At 47.9% G+C, this 17,352-nt stretch overlaps 3 protein-coding genes across 5 annotated transcripts; 2 read left to right on the top strand and 1 right to left on the bottom strand.

Annotated features, from left to right (window-relative positions):
* Positions 1–426: 426 nt before the first annotated feature.
* On the top strand, positions 427–6,341 carry Apbb3 (amyloid beta precursor protein binding family B member 3). Of its 2 annotated transcripts, XM_090331397.1 has the most exons (13): positions 427–570; positions 854–1,017; positions 1,098–1,174; positions 1,746–1,806; positions 1,996–2,142; positions 2,266–2,393; positions 2,643–2,648; positions 2,773–2,908; positions 3,023–3,107; positions 3,331–3,414; positions 3,673–3,788; positions 3,924–4,115; positions 5,811–6,341. In XM_090331397.1, exons 1-13 carry the CDS (start codon positions 522–524, stop codon positions 6,045–6,047), a joined length of 1,482 nt encoding a protein of 493 aa, XP_090187523.1. In that variant the 5' UTR covers positions 427–521; the 3' UTR covers positions 6,048–6,341. The 2 variants fall into 2 exon arrangements, with proteins under 2 accessions (XP_090187523.1, XP_090187522.1); XM_090331396.1 differs by lacking the exon at positions 2,643–2,648 and having other exon boundaries at positions 2,794–2,908.
* An 83-nt stretch (positions 6,342–6,424) lies between these two features.
* On the top strand, positions 6,425–12,215 carry Sra1 (steroid receptor RNA activator 1). Of its 2 annotated transcripts, none has more exons than XM_090331398.1 (5): positions 6,425–7,143; positions 7,256–7,381; positions 10,452–10,657; positions 11,654–11,762; positions 11,915–12,215. In XM_090331398.1, exons 1-5 carry the CDS (start codon positions 7,119–7,121, stop codon positions 12,124–12,126), a joined length of 678 nt encoding a protein of 225 aa, XP_090187524.1. In that variant the 5' UTR covers positions 6,425–7,118; the 3' UTR covers positions 12,127–12,215. The 2 variants fall into 2 exon arrangements, with proteins under 2 accessions (XP_090187524.1, XP_090187525.1); XM_090331399.1 differs by having other exon boundaries at positions 7,078–7,143; positions 11,654–11,659; positions 11,915–12,069.
* Positions 12,216–13,181: 966 nt separating this feature from the next.
* Positions 13,182–15,414, bottom strand: Eif4ebp3 (eukaryotic translation initiation factor 4E binding protein 3). Its single transcript, XM_090331401.1, has 3 exons — positions 15,228–15,414; positions 13,866–14,039; positions 13,182–13,518 (listed from the first exon to the last, which is right to left on the bottom strand). The coding sequence occupies exons 1-3, from the start codon at positions 15,328–15,330 to the stop codon at positions 13,460–13,462; spliced, it is 336 nt and encodes a 111-aa protein (XP_090187527.1). The 5' UTR covers positions 15,331–15,414; the 3' UTR covers positions 13,182–13,459.
* Between the last annotated feature and the right edge of the window lie 1,938 nt (positions 15,415–17,352).

A 17,352-nucleotide genomic window follows, 5' to 3' on the forward strand; every position in this document is an offset into this window, starting at 1 on the left:
CGCGCAGATAGTTTCACGTGACCCCTCCCGTCTGGTCCCAAGCTGCGCACGCGCACGCGCGTGTGTATGTATGTGTGCGTGTGTGTGTGTGTGTGTGTGTGTGTGTGCGCGCACGCGCGCGTGCGCTTCTGCCCCTGACCCGGCGTAATGATGTCATCGTCATCCGTGGGCCTGTGCGTGAGGCGGACGTTCGTCTCGCCGCTCTTCCGCCAGCTGATGAGGTCATGGCGGTGGGGTGGTGTCAGTGAGTTCGCTGGGGTCGGTTCGCCTCGCCCACACCCGAGCACAGAAGTACGCTGGAAGTCAGGGAAGCCGACGCCACCCCTCCTCCGCGGACAGCCCGGCTCGGCCCCGCCTCTTCCCGCCCCTGGGCTGCTCCCTGGCCCGCCCAGGGTTGGCGCGCCGCCGGTTGGCCCGGAGGCCTCCAGCGCAGAGGCTGGGCTTGTAGGCACAGCATCTCCAGAGGTCGCGCTGGGCTGAGGGTGCCGGCCGGCGGAGGCCGGCGGGGCCGCGGCGGGGCTATGCTGGGCAAGGACTACATGCTGGCCATCATTCTGGTCAACTGCGACGGTGTGCATGGAGGGGCTCGGTGGGAGGCCCAGGATCTTGAGGGGCACGAGGGATTACAAGGCTTCTGAGACTCAGAGACAGGGTGGGGGGGTATATTTTGGTATGATGGCCGGGGGGGAGGATAGATGAACCTTAATCTCTGCATGTGATGGCATTAGGATTGGGGCGCCTGGAGCTCTGACCAAAGAAAGGACTGTCCTATGAAATGGAAGTAGTGTTACGACAAGGTGCTGTTCTGAACTCACAAATTGTATGCCCCTCCCCAAATCCCTTGTTCCTCTAGATGACTTGTGGGGGGACCAAAGTCTGGAGGGGGAGCCAGGCCTACCCCCTGGCTGGAGGAAGATCCGTGATGCTGCAGGTACTTATTATTGGCACGTACCCAGTGGTAGCACCCAGTGGCAGCGCCCAGCCTGGGAACTAGGCGATGCAGAGGATCTAGGAAAGGTAGGTGGAGTGTGAGGAGGGAGCCAGAGTTCAGGTATGTATTTAGGTTACTGCTACACTGACTAACTCCCACTCTGCAGGGGACAAAGGGGATTTGGGAGCTGCGGCCCCCAAAGGGAAGATCCTTTTCCAGCTTGGAGAATTCACTGGACCGGAGGTAACAGTAATGACCCAAGCAAAATGAAAGGCTTGGAGTTTGCATTGCACCCCCAAAATGCAACTGGACCCACAATCTGCTCTGTAGCTCAGGTTCTGGAGTCTTTTCCTTTTTGAGCTCTGTTCTCTGTGCTTGGCTGTGTCCTACATTCTGGACGTTCAGTATTTTGAATTTTGTTCTTTGTGGTAAGCTCTTGTGATTAACCACATGTTCTCTATATTCTGATCTATCACACTCTAAATATTATCCATTGTTTTAGTCTCCGTGTATGGGGTGGGGGATTCCTAGGGTCTCTTGTTCCAGTACACATTGGTGCACATTTTGGACACATTCATAGTTGTGACTTTTATTTTGTGCTCTGTGCCTGTATCTGGAATTATACACCAAATTCTAAGCCACATTTCATGTTGGTTCAATTTAATCTTGAGTTTTATCAGTTCTGGTTTTATATTTATGGCACTATATTTTGGGTCTTGTCCTACATCCTGTGTTGATCCAAATAGTGTGGGACTCGCCAGTTCCTCTAATGTAGGAAGTATAGCCCTCTTACCAGCTCTACTTTCTGTTTCAGTAACTCTCTGACCTGGTATGGTGAGGAATCCTACATTCAGAGCCTGGAGCCTGGGGCTAAGGTAGTTACTTGGACCTGAGGACTCCCCTCCCCCCATGGAATTGGGAGATGCCAAGGGAAAGAACTAGGCTGAATAGAGGTGACCAAGGACCAAGGGTGCGACTACCAGAGGGCTTGTGTTTGGTACTTGCCATCCTGTTTCATCCCTGCTCATTTCTGTCTTTTTTTTTTTTTTAATTCAACTTGTCAGTGCTTTGCAGTCCGTTCTCTGGGTTGGGTAGAGGTTCCTGAAGAGGACTTGGCACCAGGAAAGAGCAGTATTGCAGTCAATAACTGTATCCAGCAGCTGGCCCAGACCCGCAACCGGAGACAGCCCCCAGATGGTGCCTGGGGTGAGGTGAGATTTTAGCCTTCCAAGAGGTTCAGCATATGGCCCCAGCAGAAATGGTTCTTCCTGAATGTATGTTTCCTATGACAACCACCTTCATCTGATCTCTCCACCAAATTCTGTCATTGGAAGGGTCAGAACATGCTGATGATCCTGAAGAAGGATGCTATGAGCCTGGTGAATCCTCTAGATCACAGTCTGATCCACTGTCAGCCTCTGGTGCACATCCGTGTATGGGGAGTGGGCAGCTCCAAGGGCCGGTAAGGACTTGTACATCCCCCCAAGCAAGAGCCGCTTCTCCCTGCCCTGCAAGCTATGATCCCCAATGATGCTGATCCCTGAAACTTGAATCCCTGGACAGAGATCCTCTGACTTGGACCCAGCACTGCCTCCCTTGCCTGCTGGAGCCCTGGTTGGGGAGGGTGGGCCCAGCTCAGCAGGGACTGAATGGGGAGAGTCTGAGCGGCTGGGCTGATTCTCTCCTCTGCTCTCCCATGCTTCCGGAACAGTGACAGGTATGTTACAACCAGCTACCTCAGTCTCAGCCTTGACCTCTCCATTCCATCTCCACCATATCCCTTTATCTGACTTTAAAAGCTTCCTGCAGCCACTACAGGCTGTAGCAAACCTCTATCTCAGCCCCATCTCTGCCCCTGCCAGGGACTTCGCTTTTGTGGCGGGTGACAAAGACAGCTGTATGCTCAAGTGCCATGTGTTTCACTGCGATGTCCCTGCCAAGGCCATTGCAAGTGCCCTACACGGGCTCTGTGCCCAGGTAAGGGCCAGGGAATGTGGATGTAGAGCTGGGCTGAGGCTTCCAAGGTAGTCAGCTCCTTCCCCCTATTTTCCTCTGTCCCTGCACCTCATGTTGGTTGCATTTCTATTTTAGATCTTGTCAGAACGAGTAGGGGTTAGTGGTGACGGCGCTTGTTGCTCTCCAGACCCCATTTCCCCTGAAGATCTGCCTCGGCAAGGTATGGGAAGGGGGTGTGTAGCATTGTGCTGCTTTGGTGAAAGAGGGGAGTGATTGGAGGGTGAGGTGAGGGTAGACATTTTTTGAGGTGTCTAGTCCTAGAGATCCTAATCCTTGAAGTAGAGGAACATCCATGGGTTTCCCCTGGGTCCTGACCTATTTAGAAGGTTGGTGAAAGGGTACTGGAGCCAGTTCTCATGCCAGCGTGGTGTGTATTATTTCAGTGGAGTTGCTGGATGCTGTGAGCCAGGCTGCTCAGAAGTATGAGGCACTGTACATGGGGACTCTGCCAGTCACCAAAGCCATGGGTGAGAACCGAGGGAGCCAGATGGACTGGGATGCATGAGGCAAGGGGAAGGTGGGTGAGGCAGCATCTCTCCACCATTTCTTCCTCTTCCCATTGCCTCGCATAACCTGTTATGTACCAGTTTTTCTAACAGAATTCCAAGCCCAGCCTCAGCTGCTCTCTTCGCATCTCTCTCTGAATCCCAAGACAGTGAAAGAAACTTAGGTAATCCTTGCAGACTCTTTCCAAATTAGACAGCACAGTAATTTGTCCCTTCCAGGCATGGATGTACTGAACGAGGCCATTGGTACTCTCATTGCACGGGGGGACCAGAACAGCTGGGTCCCCACTATGCTCAGCGTCTCTGACTCTTTCATGACCGCACTTCCCATGCAGGTACCACAAGAGGGTAAAGTTGGGGGTTGTAAAGGATGAGCAGAGATACTGAGGAGATTCATTGCTCATTGCTAGAAGACCTTAGAGTGTCTGGCCAGTACTTGGGCTTCTAGTAATGAAACCTGGTATGGGCAGGCAGAGGCTGGTGCAGAGGAGGAGCCGCTGTGGCAGTGTCCTGTTCGTCTTGTGACCTTTATTGGTGTTGGCCGTGACCCACACACTTTTGGTCTCATCGCTGACCTTGGCCGTCAGAGCTTCCAGTGTGCAGCCTTTTGGTGCCAGCCCCACGCAGGGGGACTTTCTGAAGCTGTGCAAGCTGCCTGTATGGTGAGTTCAGGGTGGGACGGATGGGAGTGGGGGTTGCAGCTGCTCCGTACTGTGGACTGGTCTCAAGATCAGCAACCTCTAAATCACAACCCAGCGTTCCCCGGGTCTATGCAGGTCCACAAGTATTTTGGGTTTTATGGTGGTTCTGGCAAGCTTCAGTTAGTTGCCAGTATTTAAAGGGCACAGTATTTTACAAACAATTATTCCTGCTTTTCTTAAAGTATGTGGAGCTCCAACACAGGGTTCACGTAGAAATTTCAGTCTGCAGCTGTCGTTGTATAGGGGCTGTACTCTTTATAAAGTGGGCATTGTTTTTCTTGTCTCGTTCAGGTTATTTCTTGGTATCTGTAGGCATTCAAATGTCAGATTCTTAAACGTTTTAGTTCAGTCCATTTGATTAGTCAACAAATGAGTGCTTACAGGCTCTGGGCACCGTACTTACTCCAAGGAACTCAGCAGTATAGATGTTCCATAGAACACTTAGAGCAGAAAGAAACTAGGAAGATGTTACACACCACAGGATAATGAATGAGATCTTCCTTCAGGGGTCAGGAAGGCTACTTGTAAGAGGTGGTAGAAAATAGAAAGAAACAAAGAGGAAGGGACCCAAGTGAGGGTTAATTACAAAGACAGGGAACCCCAACCATGAAAGGAAGAGAGATATTTGTGGTGTTGAGCATCTGAAGGAATATAGCATGCAAGGGAGGATGTAATGATTGGTGAGGGCAGTTCCAATGCTAGAAGCCAGGTTGTGAAAGACCCTATAAGATGATGAATTATTTTATCCCAAGGCACTAGGAACCCTGGAAGGATTCTGAGTGGGACTGTAAAGTCAGATTTATGGATTAGGATGACCACTTCAGGTACAGCATGGGACACAAGAGAGAAGGTAGAAAGGCTAATTAGGACCCCTTTGGTGAATATTCAAACAAGAGATGATTGGGACAGTTGTATTAGGAAAAGATTAGGACTTCAGCCCTGCCCCTTGATTAAGAGTCAGCTGTGCCAGAGACTGGTTCTGAACAGTAAAATGGAGGAGAGGCAGCATACTGGTAGGCATAGTTGAGAACAGTCTTTGTAGTTTGAAAACTAGTTTTGAATGCCAGTTCCACCATTTTCTGTCTCTGCCTCAGTAACTTCACTTAGAAAATGGGGATAATCCATAGCTTACTCCTGTTAAACTCACCCTTGTAATCCCAGCTGCTCAGGTGGCTGAGATCTTGAGGTTCAAGGTTCAAAGTCAGCCCAGGCAGGAGAGTCCATGAATTGCTTATCTCCAGTTAACCACCAAAAATCCAGAAGTAGAGCTGTGGCACAAGTGGTAGAGTGCTAGCCATGAGCAAAAAAAGCTCAGGGATATCGCCCAGGCCCTGAGTTCAAGCCCTAGGACTGGAACCACAGAAGAAAGAAAGAAAGAAAAAAAAAAGCAAAGAGAAAAGAAAATGGAGATGATGACACATAAATAGCAGGATTGAGATTGTTATGCAAATCTCTTAGCACAGAGTCTAGCCCTCCTCAAATTCTCCGTAAATGCCATGTTTTATGTTTTTACTGTTAGGCTATCTGGGATTTGTATATTAACTTCAGTTATGACTACCAGCCGCATATCAGAAGCCTTGGCCAGTTCCCTGCCCTGTAGAAGAAGCTTTCGGTGGGCAGAAAGTAGCTGGATCTTCACATTCCCCTTCTCTCTAGGTTCAGTACCAGAAGTGTCTTGTGGCCTCTGCAGCTCGAGGCAAGGCCTGGGGTGCTCAGGCCCGTGCCCGCCTTCGGCTCAAGAGGACCAGCTCCATGGACTCCCCAAGAGGTCCCCTGCCTCTCCCCCTACTGAAAGGAGGGGTTGGGGGTGCAGGAGCAGCCCCTCGAAAGCGGGGTGTCTTCTCATTTCTTGATGCCTTCCGGCTGAAACCTTCTCTGCTCCATATGCCCTAAATTGATCTTAGAGGGCTGGGGAAGGAGACTCTGGATGGATGCCCAACTCTATTACCCTTCATTCTGCAGGGGATGACAGCCTCTCATCTCTGTCTGCCCCTGCCCTTTGCCTATCTTCTATTTATTATCTAGTTTATTGTTGATATGGATGACTGAGAGGCCCTGCACTATTACTTAGGCCCCTGGCTCCCTTTTCCTTGGGTCCTTGCCCCAGTCCAGACCTGGACAGTTGGCTCTACCTCAGCAACACTTTATAGCAAAACCAGTGCAAATAAAAACCCCTCAGTGACCTCATTAGGTGTGAGTATATTGGACCTGGGGTAAGGTTGGGGGCCAATAACCTGTGTGAAGTGAATGTTTGTGCTTGGTGTTGATTGACTGCCCTTAGTCACAGGAGGGCACAAATATGATGGAAATCGGACTCCATTCAACAAACATTTTCTAAGGTCTTTTCTGTACTTGGCACTGGAGATAGGTACTAATTGAAGGACTACCTTCTGACTCTTGCATGAGAAATGAACAACAGTTAAACAGCTAGGAGATACAACCACGAAATCTCAGCAGGATGTGGGAGTTGAGGTGAGACGCTTAGCCTGTGTGAGGCATTTCAGAAGACGTCCTGAAGATGTGACACCTGAGCTGAGTACTGAAGAGGATGAATACTAGTTAAGGACCCTGGAGAAAAATCCGAGATTGTCCAGGGACCTCCACAAACACAAGCGAGGGTGCGGAGATCGACCTCGCTAGATGGCAGAGGTGCACACGTGGACCCAATTATGAACTTCTTAGAGCAACTGGAAGGGATGGACCCAGAGAAGACAAGGGTGCCTGGCCCCTTGGGAAAAAGCCTCCGTTGGGTACCTTGTGCCCAGGATCCTTATACAGCATTAGCTGGCGATTTTGAGCACTTTAGAGAGCTGACGCGGGGCTCCCACGGCGGCTCCCGCTGGTGGAAGAGAGCCCTGGTAAAGCACCGTTCTGACGACGAGCCTGGCTCCGCGCACCCGGCAGCGCGCGTGAGCCACCGCCCCGGAAGTGACGCGCTGCCCCGTTGGCGGTGCGGAAGTGGAGATGGCGGAGCTGTACGTGAAGCCGGGTGAGCGCGGCCGGAGGGCTGGGGGCGTGGGGCGGACCTTCGGTCTCCCGCAGCTTCATTCTGACTCCGGCGAAGTCCTAGTCTTGCTTCATTCGTCCCCTCAACTTCGCAGGCAACAAGGAGCGCGGCTGGAACGACCCGCCGCAGTTCTCCTACGGGCTGCAGACCCAGACAGGTGGACCCAAGCGCACGCCTCTCACCAAGAGGGTCGCCGCCCCCCAGGATGGACTCCCCAGAGGTGCGTGAGGGCGAGGTGCCAGGGAACCCCCTCCCAAGAGCTTGTTCCCCTCCTCCTAAGATTCCTTAGCAGAGAGGTTGGGACCCCAGTAAAGGGAAGGACTCGACACTTGGGCCCTACCTGATCTTGTTTCCAGCGTTGACCTCTTCCCAGCAAAGTGTTCTGTGTCTTCATTTGGGTCTTTAATAAGGATCTCAGGGGCCGGGAGTTTGGCCTAGTGGTAGAGTGCTTGCCTAGCATGCATGAAGACCCGGGTTTGATTCCTAGGTATCACATACACAGAAAAAGCCGGTAGTGGTGCTGTGGCCCAAGTGGTTGCGCGCTTGCCTTTAGAAAGTTCAAGCCCCAGGACTGTATAAATAATAATAATAAACAAGAACAAGCATCTCAGATTTAACGTGCTGTGTATTCACTTATTTATTTAAATTGTATTTACTGGGCACCTGTTAAAAACCGAGCATCTTACGATGCAGTGTATGAGGCTTTCACAAAGACCTCTCTAACATTTGAGACAGACTGAAAGATAAAAAGTGATAGGGGTTTTGTAGAAAAGTGATGTGGTACTCATACCTTAAGTCTGAGTTAATACCAATGTATTACTTATTATAATGTGATCTATCTATATCTATATATTGTGCCAATACTAGGGCTTGAACTTAGGCCCTGAGATATGTCCTCTTCACTCAAGGAGATGCTCTACCACTTGAATCACAGCTGCACTTCTGGCTTTTTGGTAGTTAATTAGTGTGAAGGTCTCAGACCTTTCCACCTGGGGCTGACTTGGAATCATGATCCTTAGATCTTAGCCTCCTGTAGCTAGGATTACAGGCACGAATCACTGGTATTTGGCCCCATTATAACTTTAAATCACAGTTAAAACATGATTATAAAAAAACAGCTTAGTGTAAAGGGCTGGAGATGAACTGCAGTGCTTCTCTAGCATTTGTGAAGCCCTGGGTTCAACAGCACCACAAACAACACCCTGAAAAATTTAGAAGCTATTGGAAGCTTTAAATAAAACTATCTTTTCCCTGGAAGGCCAGTAAGTAAACTGAAGCCTCCCAGAAGGGGCTCAGGTTTGTTTGTTTCAGCATCCCTCCATACCGTTTGTATTGCTGAGGAATGATATAAGGCAGTTTCTTAATCTAGGAACTATTGATATGTTGGGCCAGTGTATTCTTACAATATAGGTTCTTTAGCAGTATCCCAGACCTCTACTCCATAGATGCCTATAGTATTTACTTAATTGTGGCTAGTCATTTGCCATAGAAGCAAAGTTTCCCTGGCTTGGAAACCACAAACACTTATGATTTATACCTTTATGATTTGCTAAAGTTGGGAAGTGGGAAGGTAGTATGAACCAGATGGATATTGGATAAGTTGTGGAAAAAAATCAGAAGGAACAAGTAGAGAAAGAAAACATATAACTTAAAACATTTGATGTGGAGCGGGGTGCCAGTGGCTCACACCTGGAATCTTAGCCACTTAGGAGGCTGAGATCTGAAGACTGAGGTTTGAAATCAGCCAATATAGAAAAGTCCCTATGACATTTTTATCTTCAGTTAACCACTCAAAAACCAGGCACGGTGGCTCAAGTGGTAGAGCATTAGCCTGGAGCACAGAGGGCTCAAGGACAGTGCTCTGAGTCCAAACTCTACAACCGGGAGTAGGTGAGGAAGGGAGAGAATATTGGAAGATAGAGGTTTAAAGTTTGTGGGGATGGGAAAAACAGATTTCTTTTAGGCTATGTTTAGTTTAGACTTCTACCTTTGGGGGAGATCTAGGCCAGAATTATAGAAATACTTGGCTGGGGCTGGTGTTTGATGTCATGGGCTTGGATGATGTTACCTAAGGAGAGTGTGGCTAGATGCCTAAGAAATATTCAAAATAGGGTTCTAGGGCCGTAACATTTCAAGATTGCACTGAGAAATGGGAGTCTGAGAAAAGACCCCCCCCCCGTTGCTCCCCCCCAAAAAAGCAGAAGTAAAATGAAAGGGCAAACAAGTTAGGAAGGTAGCATGAAATGACAAGTATTGCAATCACTGATGATGACTTTTTTTGCCACCAGTCTTGGGCTCAGGGCCTAAGCACTGTTCTTGGATTTTCTCAAGGCTAGAGCTCTACTGCTTGAGCCACAGCACCACTCCTGGCTTTTTTCTATGTATGTGGTACCGAGGAATGGAACCTGTGTCTTCATGCATGCTAGGCAAGCACTCTACCACTAGGCCAAACTCCTGGCCCAGCACTAGCACTCTGTCACTTGAGCCATAGCTCCATTTCCAGATTTTTGGTGGTTTAATCATAGATAGGAGTCTTACAGATTTTTCTGCCTGGGGTTGCTTTGACCCTACATCCTCAGATCTTAGCCTCCTAAGTAGCTAGGATTTCAAGGTAGTAAGAGTATTTGAGATAGGCTAGAAAGTTCGGGAGTGTGATGAAATTTTTGAGGTATGTTGTGAACAGAGTAAGGAGTAAAGGGAAATGAGAAGGTGGGACAAAAATGGCCATTGGTGGTATTGGGGTAACCTACTGCTGCTTAGCTTCCTTTAATTCTTAACAATAGCATCTCTCGCATTTATCGTTCTCAGTTTTATGAAAACTGTTATCTTACCTTTTTGCTACATACTAATTTAGCAGCTGTATCTATAATTCTCACTGCAACTCTTGTCATTACTATAATGCCCCTCTTTTAACATCAGAAGAATCCACACTCACAAGTTTGAAAGTAATGAATTGGAACAAATTCAGGTGGTCTTGAACACTTAATTTAGGTAGGTCCCCTTATTCCTCTTTATTATATAATCCATTGTTTCTCTGTAGCATGTAACATAATTTGGTAATTTTCTTCATCTTCCCCCATTCCCTGTAGAATTTAAGCTGAAATCGGAAACCTAATTAGTCTGGTTTACTTTTCCCTTTGGCATCTAACATACTCTCTGCATAGAGTAGGGATTTTATACACACTTGAATCCATGAGCTGTGTCCCAGAGTGTCTGTTAGAAGGTGTGAATGTAGAATTGAGCTTTTTGTCCACTTAAGCTATGTTGCTTGATCTTTTCTTTTCAAACAGTCCCTACATTAGAGACTTCTCCTGGGCCCCCTCCAATGGGGCCTCCACCTCCTTCAAGTAAGGCTCCTGGACCTCCACCTGTGGGGAGCTGTCCTTCCGTCTGTGTGGAGCCCACAAGTTTTCCAGTCATTGAGCCTGAGGCTCTGATGGAGGATGTTCTGAGACCTCTGGAACAGGCATTGGAAGAATGCCGTGGCCACACAAAGGTAAGCCCTGGCTCAGTTTGTTGGGTAGGACCGGGAACAGAGAGGTAGATAGATCTATAACCAAATGTAGGTAATGCTACCAAAGGCAGACTGGGCCTGAGCAAGCTAGCATTTTACTTGAGCCTCAGCTCCACTTTCAACATGGTTAATTGGAGATAAGAGTCTCATGAACTTTCCTGATGTGGCTGCCTTCAAACTTCAATCCTCAGATCTCAGCTTCCTGAGTAGTTAGGATTACAGGTATGAGCCACTGGAGCCCAGCTAGGGCAATAGCTCTTAATCCTTTCAAAGCTATGAAGTCCTTCAGAACTAAAGCCTTCCCAGGAACATGAACACAGGGTTTCAGAAGGACTAGTCAGTAGTAGAGGCTTGTGAGAATAAGAGTTAATTCAACTCATCTAGCCTATTCAGAGTATTTCCTGCTGATTTTATGTTCAGCATATTTATGTTTTGCTCAGTAGGGGACAGAGAAAGCCCTTTTTTCTTAGTGCTTCAATTTTCTAGAGGTGAAAAATCAAAGAAAAGGGAAGCAGCATGGCAATTTTACCATTGGCTCTTACCTTATTTGCAAAGTTGTAAGATGAGCTTCTAAGGGTCTGCGAAGCCTTAGAAATGTAAAAATCCTATGCTCTTCCCCCCCACCCCAGGGTTCTTCAGGTTCTGAGGGCTTCTAATCTTTCAGTAAAGAATGAGGATTAAACTGGGAGTTTGGCCTAGTGGTAGAGTGCATACCTAGCATGCATGAAGACCGGGGTTCGATTCCTCGGTACCACATACATAGAGGGAAAAAAAAAGCCAGAAGTGGTGCTCTAACCTTGAGAAAAAGACCAAGGACAGTACTCAGGCCTTGAGTCCAAGCCAGGACTGGCCAAAAAAAAAAAAAAAGGACTAAGTGTAAAAGAGGGTCCTGGGCCAGAGAAATCAGGTGCACCTATGAGGTGCTGCCTTCCTCTCTCATGTGGCAGCACTGAGTTGGAGGGGACTTCTGTCTTTCAGAAGCAGGTATGTGATGACATCAGTCGACGCCTGGCACTGCTTCAGGAACAGTGGGCTGGAGGGAAGTTGTCAATGCCTGTGAAGAAGAGGATGATACTACTGGTGCAAGGTATGTGTAGATTCCTCGGTATAGCTTAGTTCTTTGTCCTGCTTTGGTTGGCTGAGCTGGAACAGATACTGAGATTTTGACTGAGGGAGGAGGGAGCACTGAAGCTTCCCCCTTTACCCTTGTGTGCTTGTTCAAGCCCTGTTTCTCCTCAGAACTTTCAAGCTACAAGTGGGATGCAGCAGATGACATCCATCGTTCACTCATGGTTGATCATGTGACTGAGGTCAGTCAATGGATGGTGGGAGTTAAAAGATTAATAGCAGAAAAGAGGAGTCTGTCTTCAGAGAAGGAGGCCAAAGAAGAAAAATCTACAGTCACAGCTGAGGAGAACCAGACTATACCAGGCTTCCAACAGACTCCATGATCCTGGGTGCTTCTCAGACTCACCTCATACCATCTTCTATGTGTTGGTGTGGAAGGCTTTCTCTCACTTTGACACCTTCTTACCACTAGGGAGATACAATCTGATTGGGCCTGACCCAAGATGTTACCTGGATTTCAGGGATGTCACCTGTTATTCATACGCATTTCAATAAAAACCTACCAATGGTGGGCACCGGATAGGAAGGATGACCCCTTCCTGTGCTATCCCCTCTGGTGTCATCTGTTCTAATCCCTGAAAATCTCTGCCGTCTTTCATCTTCTAGTGCTGGATTGCTGCCTGTCTCTTTTCTAAAATTAGACTGAAAAGCATTATCCTTTGTCATGTGGAGCAACCTGTTATTGGGTGATTCAATTTTAACATTGAGTGCAGATTCACATAGCATGGGGATATGTGAATTTTCCAACTAAAGCAAAGTTTGTTCTTTTTGCATTATGTCATCTTTGAAGTATACAGATACTACAAAGATCAGAATCAGAATCAGTTAGTAGAGTTTCTATTGTGTGAGCTGAAAAAGACCAGACTCCTGAAATTTGGGAAACATCATGATTCTTATGAAGCGAGCTGGTGCATCATTTTGGGTTTCTTTGTGGTGAAGTCTTTTAACTTTCAGTGAAAAACAGAGCTGGTTAAAAGGAACCAAGGAAGTCCTTGGTAGATATCATGTCGGAGAGGAAGATATGAAGCTTTCAGTATTTGAATGGGGATTGGTACCTACAATAGGAAGCAGTAAAGGCAAGAAAACAAACCAGGGATGACTATAAGCTGTACTTTCTTATAGGAATCCTGCTTAGGAATGGACAGGGGGGTGGCAGCTAGGGAGGTCCAGTTCCAGGAAGGCTAGTTCCTGGGAAAGACAGGAACAGCCCTTGGCAAGGATTGTATATTGCTGTTTATGGTTTGGCAACTCCAGTAGCCTGCCCCAGGCTCTAAATTGCTGCTGGAAGTGGGCCCAGTGGGGAATTTAGGCTTCCTGGGGTCTTCAAGTATGTGGCCAAAGTGAGAAGATCATCATTGAGGAGAACACTGCAACCAAGTCATTTCTGAACGTTTACTAAACAGCCAAAAGTTGACATACTGCGTCCCCCAGTGCTAGCCCTGAGCAGAGAGGGCTTGGAGGAGTTCCTAGGAACCAAAGAGAAAGTAGAGCTAAGGGCTTGGCAAGTTGCCCACTCCTATCCCTGGTCTAGCTGCCTCAGAGCTAAAGAAGCCCAGAACTAACAAGTCCCTTGTTTCCAAATTGATGCCGGTCGGCCTCGGTAGGATACCCCAAGAAGAGAGAGGTGGTGGGCAGCAGCCACACAAGGAATCCCTCTTAACTCCACATGGGGTCATCTGCACTGGGTTCCATGTCCATTTCAAATTGTGCATCATCTGAAAGAGAATTCAAGAGTGTCAGTTCTGAAACCCTCCTGGAATTGAAACCCATCCTATTTCACAGGGGCATTTAAGCTCAAAAGGCTGGGGCATTTCTTAATTTTAGGTTTCATTTTTCTTTTTTTTTTTTTTTTTTTTTTTTGCCAGTCCTGGGCTTGAGCTCAGGGCCTGAGCACTACCCTTGGATTTTCTCAAGGCTAGAGCTCTACCGATTGTGCCTCAGCACCACTTCCAGCTTTTTTCTGTGTAAGTGGTACCAAGGAATTGAACCCCAGTCTTCATGCACTCTAGGTAAGCACTCTACCACTGGGCCAAACTCCCGGCCCAGGTTCCATTTTTCTTACCAGGTATCTCTTCCTCTGTCTCCTTCTGCTCCTTCGGTAACTCCAGCTTGTGGTGTGGGGCTGTTGGAGGAGTTGTGACCCCGGGAATCTGAGGGAGACAGCAGGGGGGTGTCCGGGCAATGGGTGAGTTCTTGAACTCCAGCAGGAACTTTCGGTCGTAGATGATCCTGGTGCCTGTTAAGTGGCAGGGACTGAGGTAAGAGTGAGGAACGTGGATACACAAACTTGGGCTCAGATATAGGCCTTCTGCATTTCCTTATGTGTCAGTACAATTGCTCTGTAGCCCAGCTACTGCCTCATGTGACAATTTTTTTTTTTTTTTTTTTTTGCCAGTCCTGGGCTTGAGCTCAGGGCCTGAGCACTGTCCTTGGACTTTCTCAAGGCTAGAGTTCTGCCACTTAAGCCTCAGCACCATTTCCGGCTTTATTCTATGTATATGATGCCAAGGAATCAAACCCGGGTCTTCATGCATGCTAGGCAGGCACTCTACCACTAGGCCAAACTCCAGGCCCTCATGTGACAAATGTTTATACCACTGAACAAACTTACACTTAACAGAATTGTGACTAAGCACCATAAAACAACCATCCTAGCTTATCCAAAAAGCAGGAGTTTTAGTTTTGGGAGAATTTCAGGCACTGGTTTGAACAAAAGGACTAAACTTGAACTTCAGGCTGCTGCTCTTTATTCTAAAATGCCCTGGCTTTGATTCACAAAGGTGGGTCTTAGTGCTTCAACAGATCAAAAACCCACACAAGAATAGGGACAGGCTCCACCTGGGCTCTTCTCAAGACTGGGAGGGTTCCTGAGAACTCGGGCTTTTCCCTTTGAAACTTAGGGACATATTGTTCTTTCTTTGACCCCTCCCAAATTCATTAAAGCCTTGCCCAGCACAGAGGAACTTAGCCAATAGTGTTTTCAAAGGGTACTTCACCGTTTATCTCCCCTCCCCTCTGCTTCCATGTACCAGGAACCCCTGGGTGGAGGCCCAGCTGCTCACCATCCCAGGCTGATCCACACACCAGGCCTAGCCACACACACAGCTACTAACCAGGTACACAATTGCTGTAGCCATTTTTGTAAGTACTGCTTGCTGCCCAGGCCTGTTCGGTGCCTCCCAGGTAGTTAGGTCGCTGAGAGCAGGCGCATAGGCACGGTGCCCAAAACCAAGACCACAGCAACTGAAGCCCAATCACCCGGAAACGGCTTAAGGCATGGTGGCTTCACTTTTGATTCCAAACGTTTCCCTCCAAAGCTGCAACCTGCAAAAGGCTCTGTGGATAAGCCCAAGCCCCACACCTCCCCACCCCCACAACAGCATGTGCTGGTCTGCCCGCACACTGCGGACCCTGGCCCGCTGACCTCCCGGGGTAGTAGAGTATGGCGTGCCCCCTGGTGTAGTGCTGTAGCAGTCTGGCAGGAGGTCCCGGCCCCCGGGAATCGGGCAGCTCGTAGATGTGGACATAGCGAGCGAGAGGAGCAGGAAGACCAGCGGATGGTGCCGCAAACGCGGACCGCAGCTCTGACTAGGTGGACTTAGGTGACCACGTGCGGCGCAGGCAACAACACTAGGAGAACGTCACGCCCGGGGCGGGGCTCTGGCCGCCACTCTACCAGACAGTCCCGCCTATCCTACAGCGAATCAGCCTGGGCTCTGAGGAAGCTGGAAGACTCCCAGGCTGCGCGCGGGCTCCAGATCTTCCCAGATTAAAAATGGCCTACTTGGCTGAGTTCAGCAGCTCACCTATTTACGGTTTAGGTCTGGGTGCTGGGGCAGGTGAAGTACAGCAGGCCTACTGCCTCGCATTACTTCACACATTCCTTTCAATATCCCTTTTAGACAGTAAAACATTTTTTTAAGTGATTTTTTTTTTACCCTTGACTATGGCATAAAAAAGCCCAGATGGCAGACTGTTTTAAGATTACACACATCTTGTATGTGACTACCTGAGCCTAGTCCTTCAGCATATTTGTGTTCTGCTCCCCATAACCAACAGAAGTTCTCGGTGAAGACAAGCTTTGGGGCTTCTGAATAATTGATACCTGAGCTAACTGAAAACTGAGTAAAAGGGAAGACAGAGTGCTGGTGATGGCAGCTTGGTCTGTTAAAAGTGGGCAGTGTGAGGTGATAGAAAGGTAAATAAGCTCTAGGTCTAGCTACTATAGGCATTAAAATGCTTCAGTTGTCCTTTTGGTTTTCTCTTTTTCTTTTTTGCCAGTCATGGGACTTGAACTCTGGGGCCTGGGTGTTATCCCTGAGCTCTTTAGCCCAAGCCTACAGCCCTGCTACCCCTTGAGCCAGAGCACTACTTCCTTGTTTGGCTTTCTTATAGTCAATATATTCCAACCCCTTCAAACCTCCAGAATATATTTATTAAAACTATATAAATTCTGGTCTCATCAGATTTTTATGATTTTGATTTCATTAAAAATGAGTGCAGGGGCCCTGGAGTTTGGCCTAGTGGTAGAGTGGTTGCCTAGCATGCACAAAGACCTGGGTTCGATTCCTTGGCATCATATACATAGAATAAAGCCAGAAATGGTGCTGAGGCTCAAGTGCTAGAGCTCTAGCCTTGAGAAAGCCCAAGGAGAGTGCCCAGGCCCTGAGTCCAAGGCCCAGGACTGGCCAAAAAAAATGAGTGCAGGTGGTTCATGCCTGTAACGGTAGCTACTCAGGAAGCTGAAATCTGAGGATCACAGTTTGAAGCCAGTGAGGGCAGGAAAGTCCTCAAGACTCTGATTTCCAATTAACTACCAAAAAGAAAACTAGAAGTGGAGCTGTAGCTTAAGTGGTAGAGTACTGGTCTTGAGCAATAAAACTTAGGAACAATGCCCAGCTTGAGTACAAGCCCCAGGACTGGCATATGAACAAATAGGTTAAATTTTATAAACTAGTACATCTCATATGCAAATATCACTCAGAAAATCTTACTGAAATGAAAATTATGATACAGTAGATCAAGGGGTGAAATTTTGGATTTAAAAAAATTTTGTGTGTGTTGGCACCAGGGCCTGGTATTGTCCTTAGCTTTTTCATTCAAGGCAAGTGCTCTACCACTTGAGCCACTCACAGCTCCACTTCCAGCTTTTTTGGAGATAGAATCTCATAAACTTCCCTATCCGGATTGCCTTCAAACCTTAATCCTCAGATCTTACCCTCCTGTGTGGCTTAGATTATAGGAGCCCAACGAAACATTGATGCTCAATGAAGTTATTAATTTTTAATACAAATACAGGTAAATGCAGATGCTACAGGTCAGGTAGCAGAAGAGTCTGTGAGAAGTTGTCTGACAATTTAGATTAAATTTTTGTATGTGTGTGTGTCTGTGTGTGTGTGTGTGTGTGCCAGCACTGGGACTTGAACTCAGGGCCTTCTCTTCCTAGGCTGGCTTGATCCTGGAGGGTCCAGTCTCAGCCTCCTAATTAATTAGCTAGGATTATATGTGTGAGCCACTAGCATCCAGCTACATTTTAGCTTTTAAGCAAG

The sequence above is a fragment of the Megascapheus bottae genome, chromosome 4 (genome assembly GCF_031878675.1).
Source record: "Megascapheus bottae isolate mThoBot1 chromosome 4, mThoBot2.hap1, whole genome shotgun sequence".
NCBI classification, from domain to species: Eukaryota; Metazoa; Chordata; class Mammalia; order Rodentia; family Geomyidae; genus Megascapheus; species Megascapheus bottae.

Bases quoted from the DNA above. Each gene is read 5' to 3' on its own strand.
- Eif4ebp3 (XM_090331401.1), bottom strand. From the start codon at position 15,330: ATGTCCACATCTACGAGCTGCCCGATTCCCGGGGGCCGGGACCTCCTG. The intron at 14,040-15,227 runs GTCAGCGGGCCA...GCCACTTAACAG, and splicing joins ATACTCTACTACCCCGGGAG to GCACCAGGATCATCTACGAC. The intron at 13,519-13,865 runs GTAAGAAAAATG...ATTCTCTTTCAG, and splicing joins GACAGAGGAAGAGATACCTG to ATGATGCACAATTTGAAATG.
- Sra1 (XM_090331398.1), top strand. From the start codon at position 7,119: ATGGCGGAGCTGTACGTGAAGCCGG. The intron at 7,144-7,255 runs GTGAGCGCGGCC...TCAACTTCGCAG, and splicing joins GGAGCTGTACGTGAAGCCGG to GCAACAAGGAGCGCGGCTGG. The intron at 11,763-11,914 runs GTATGTGTAGAT...GTTTCTCCTCAG, and splicing joins GATGATACTACTGGTGCAAG to AACTTTCAAGCTACAAGTGG.
- Apbb3 (XM_090331397.1), top strand. From the start codon at position 522: ATGCTGGGCAAGGACTACATGCTGGCCATCATTCTGGTCAACTGCGAC. The intron at 1,807-1,995 runs GTAGTTACTTGG...TCAACTTGTCAG, and splicing joins GCCTGGAGCCTGGGGCTAAG to TGCTTTGCAGTCCGTTCTCT. The intron at 3,415-3,672 runs GTGAGAACCGAG...TGTCCCTTCCAG, and splicing joins GCCAGTCACCAAAGCCATGG to GCATGGATGTACTGAACGAG.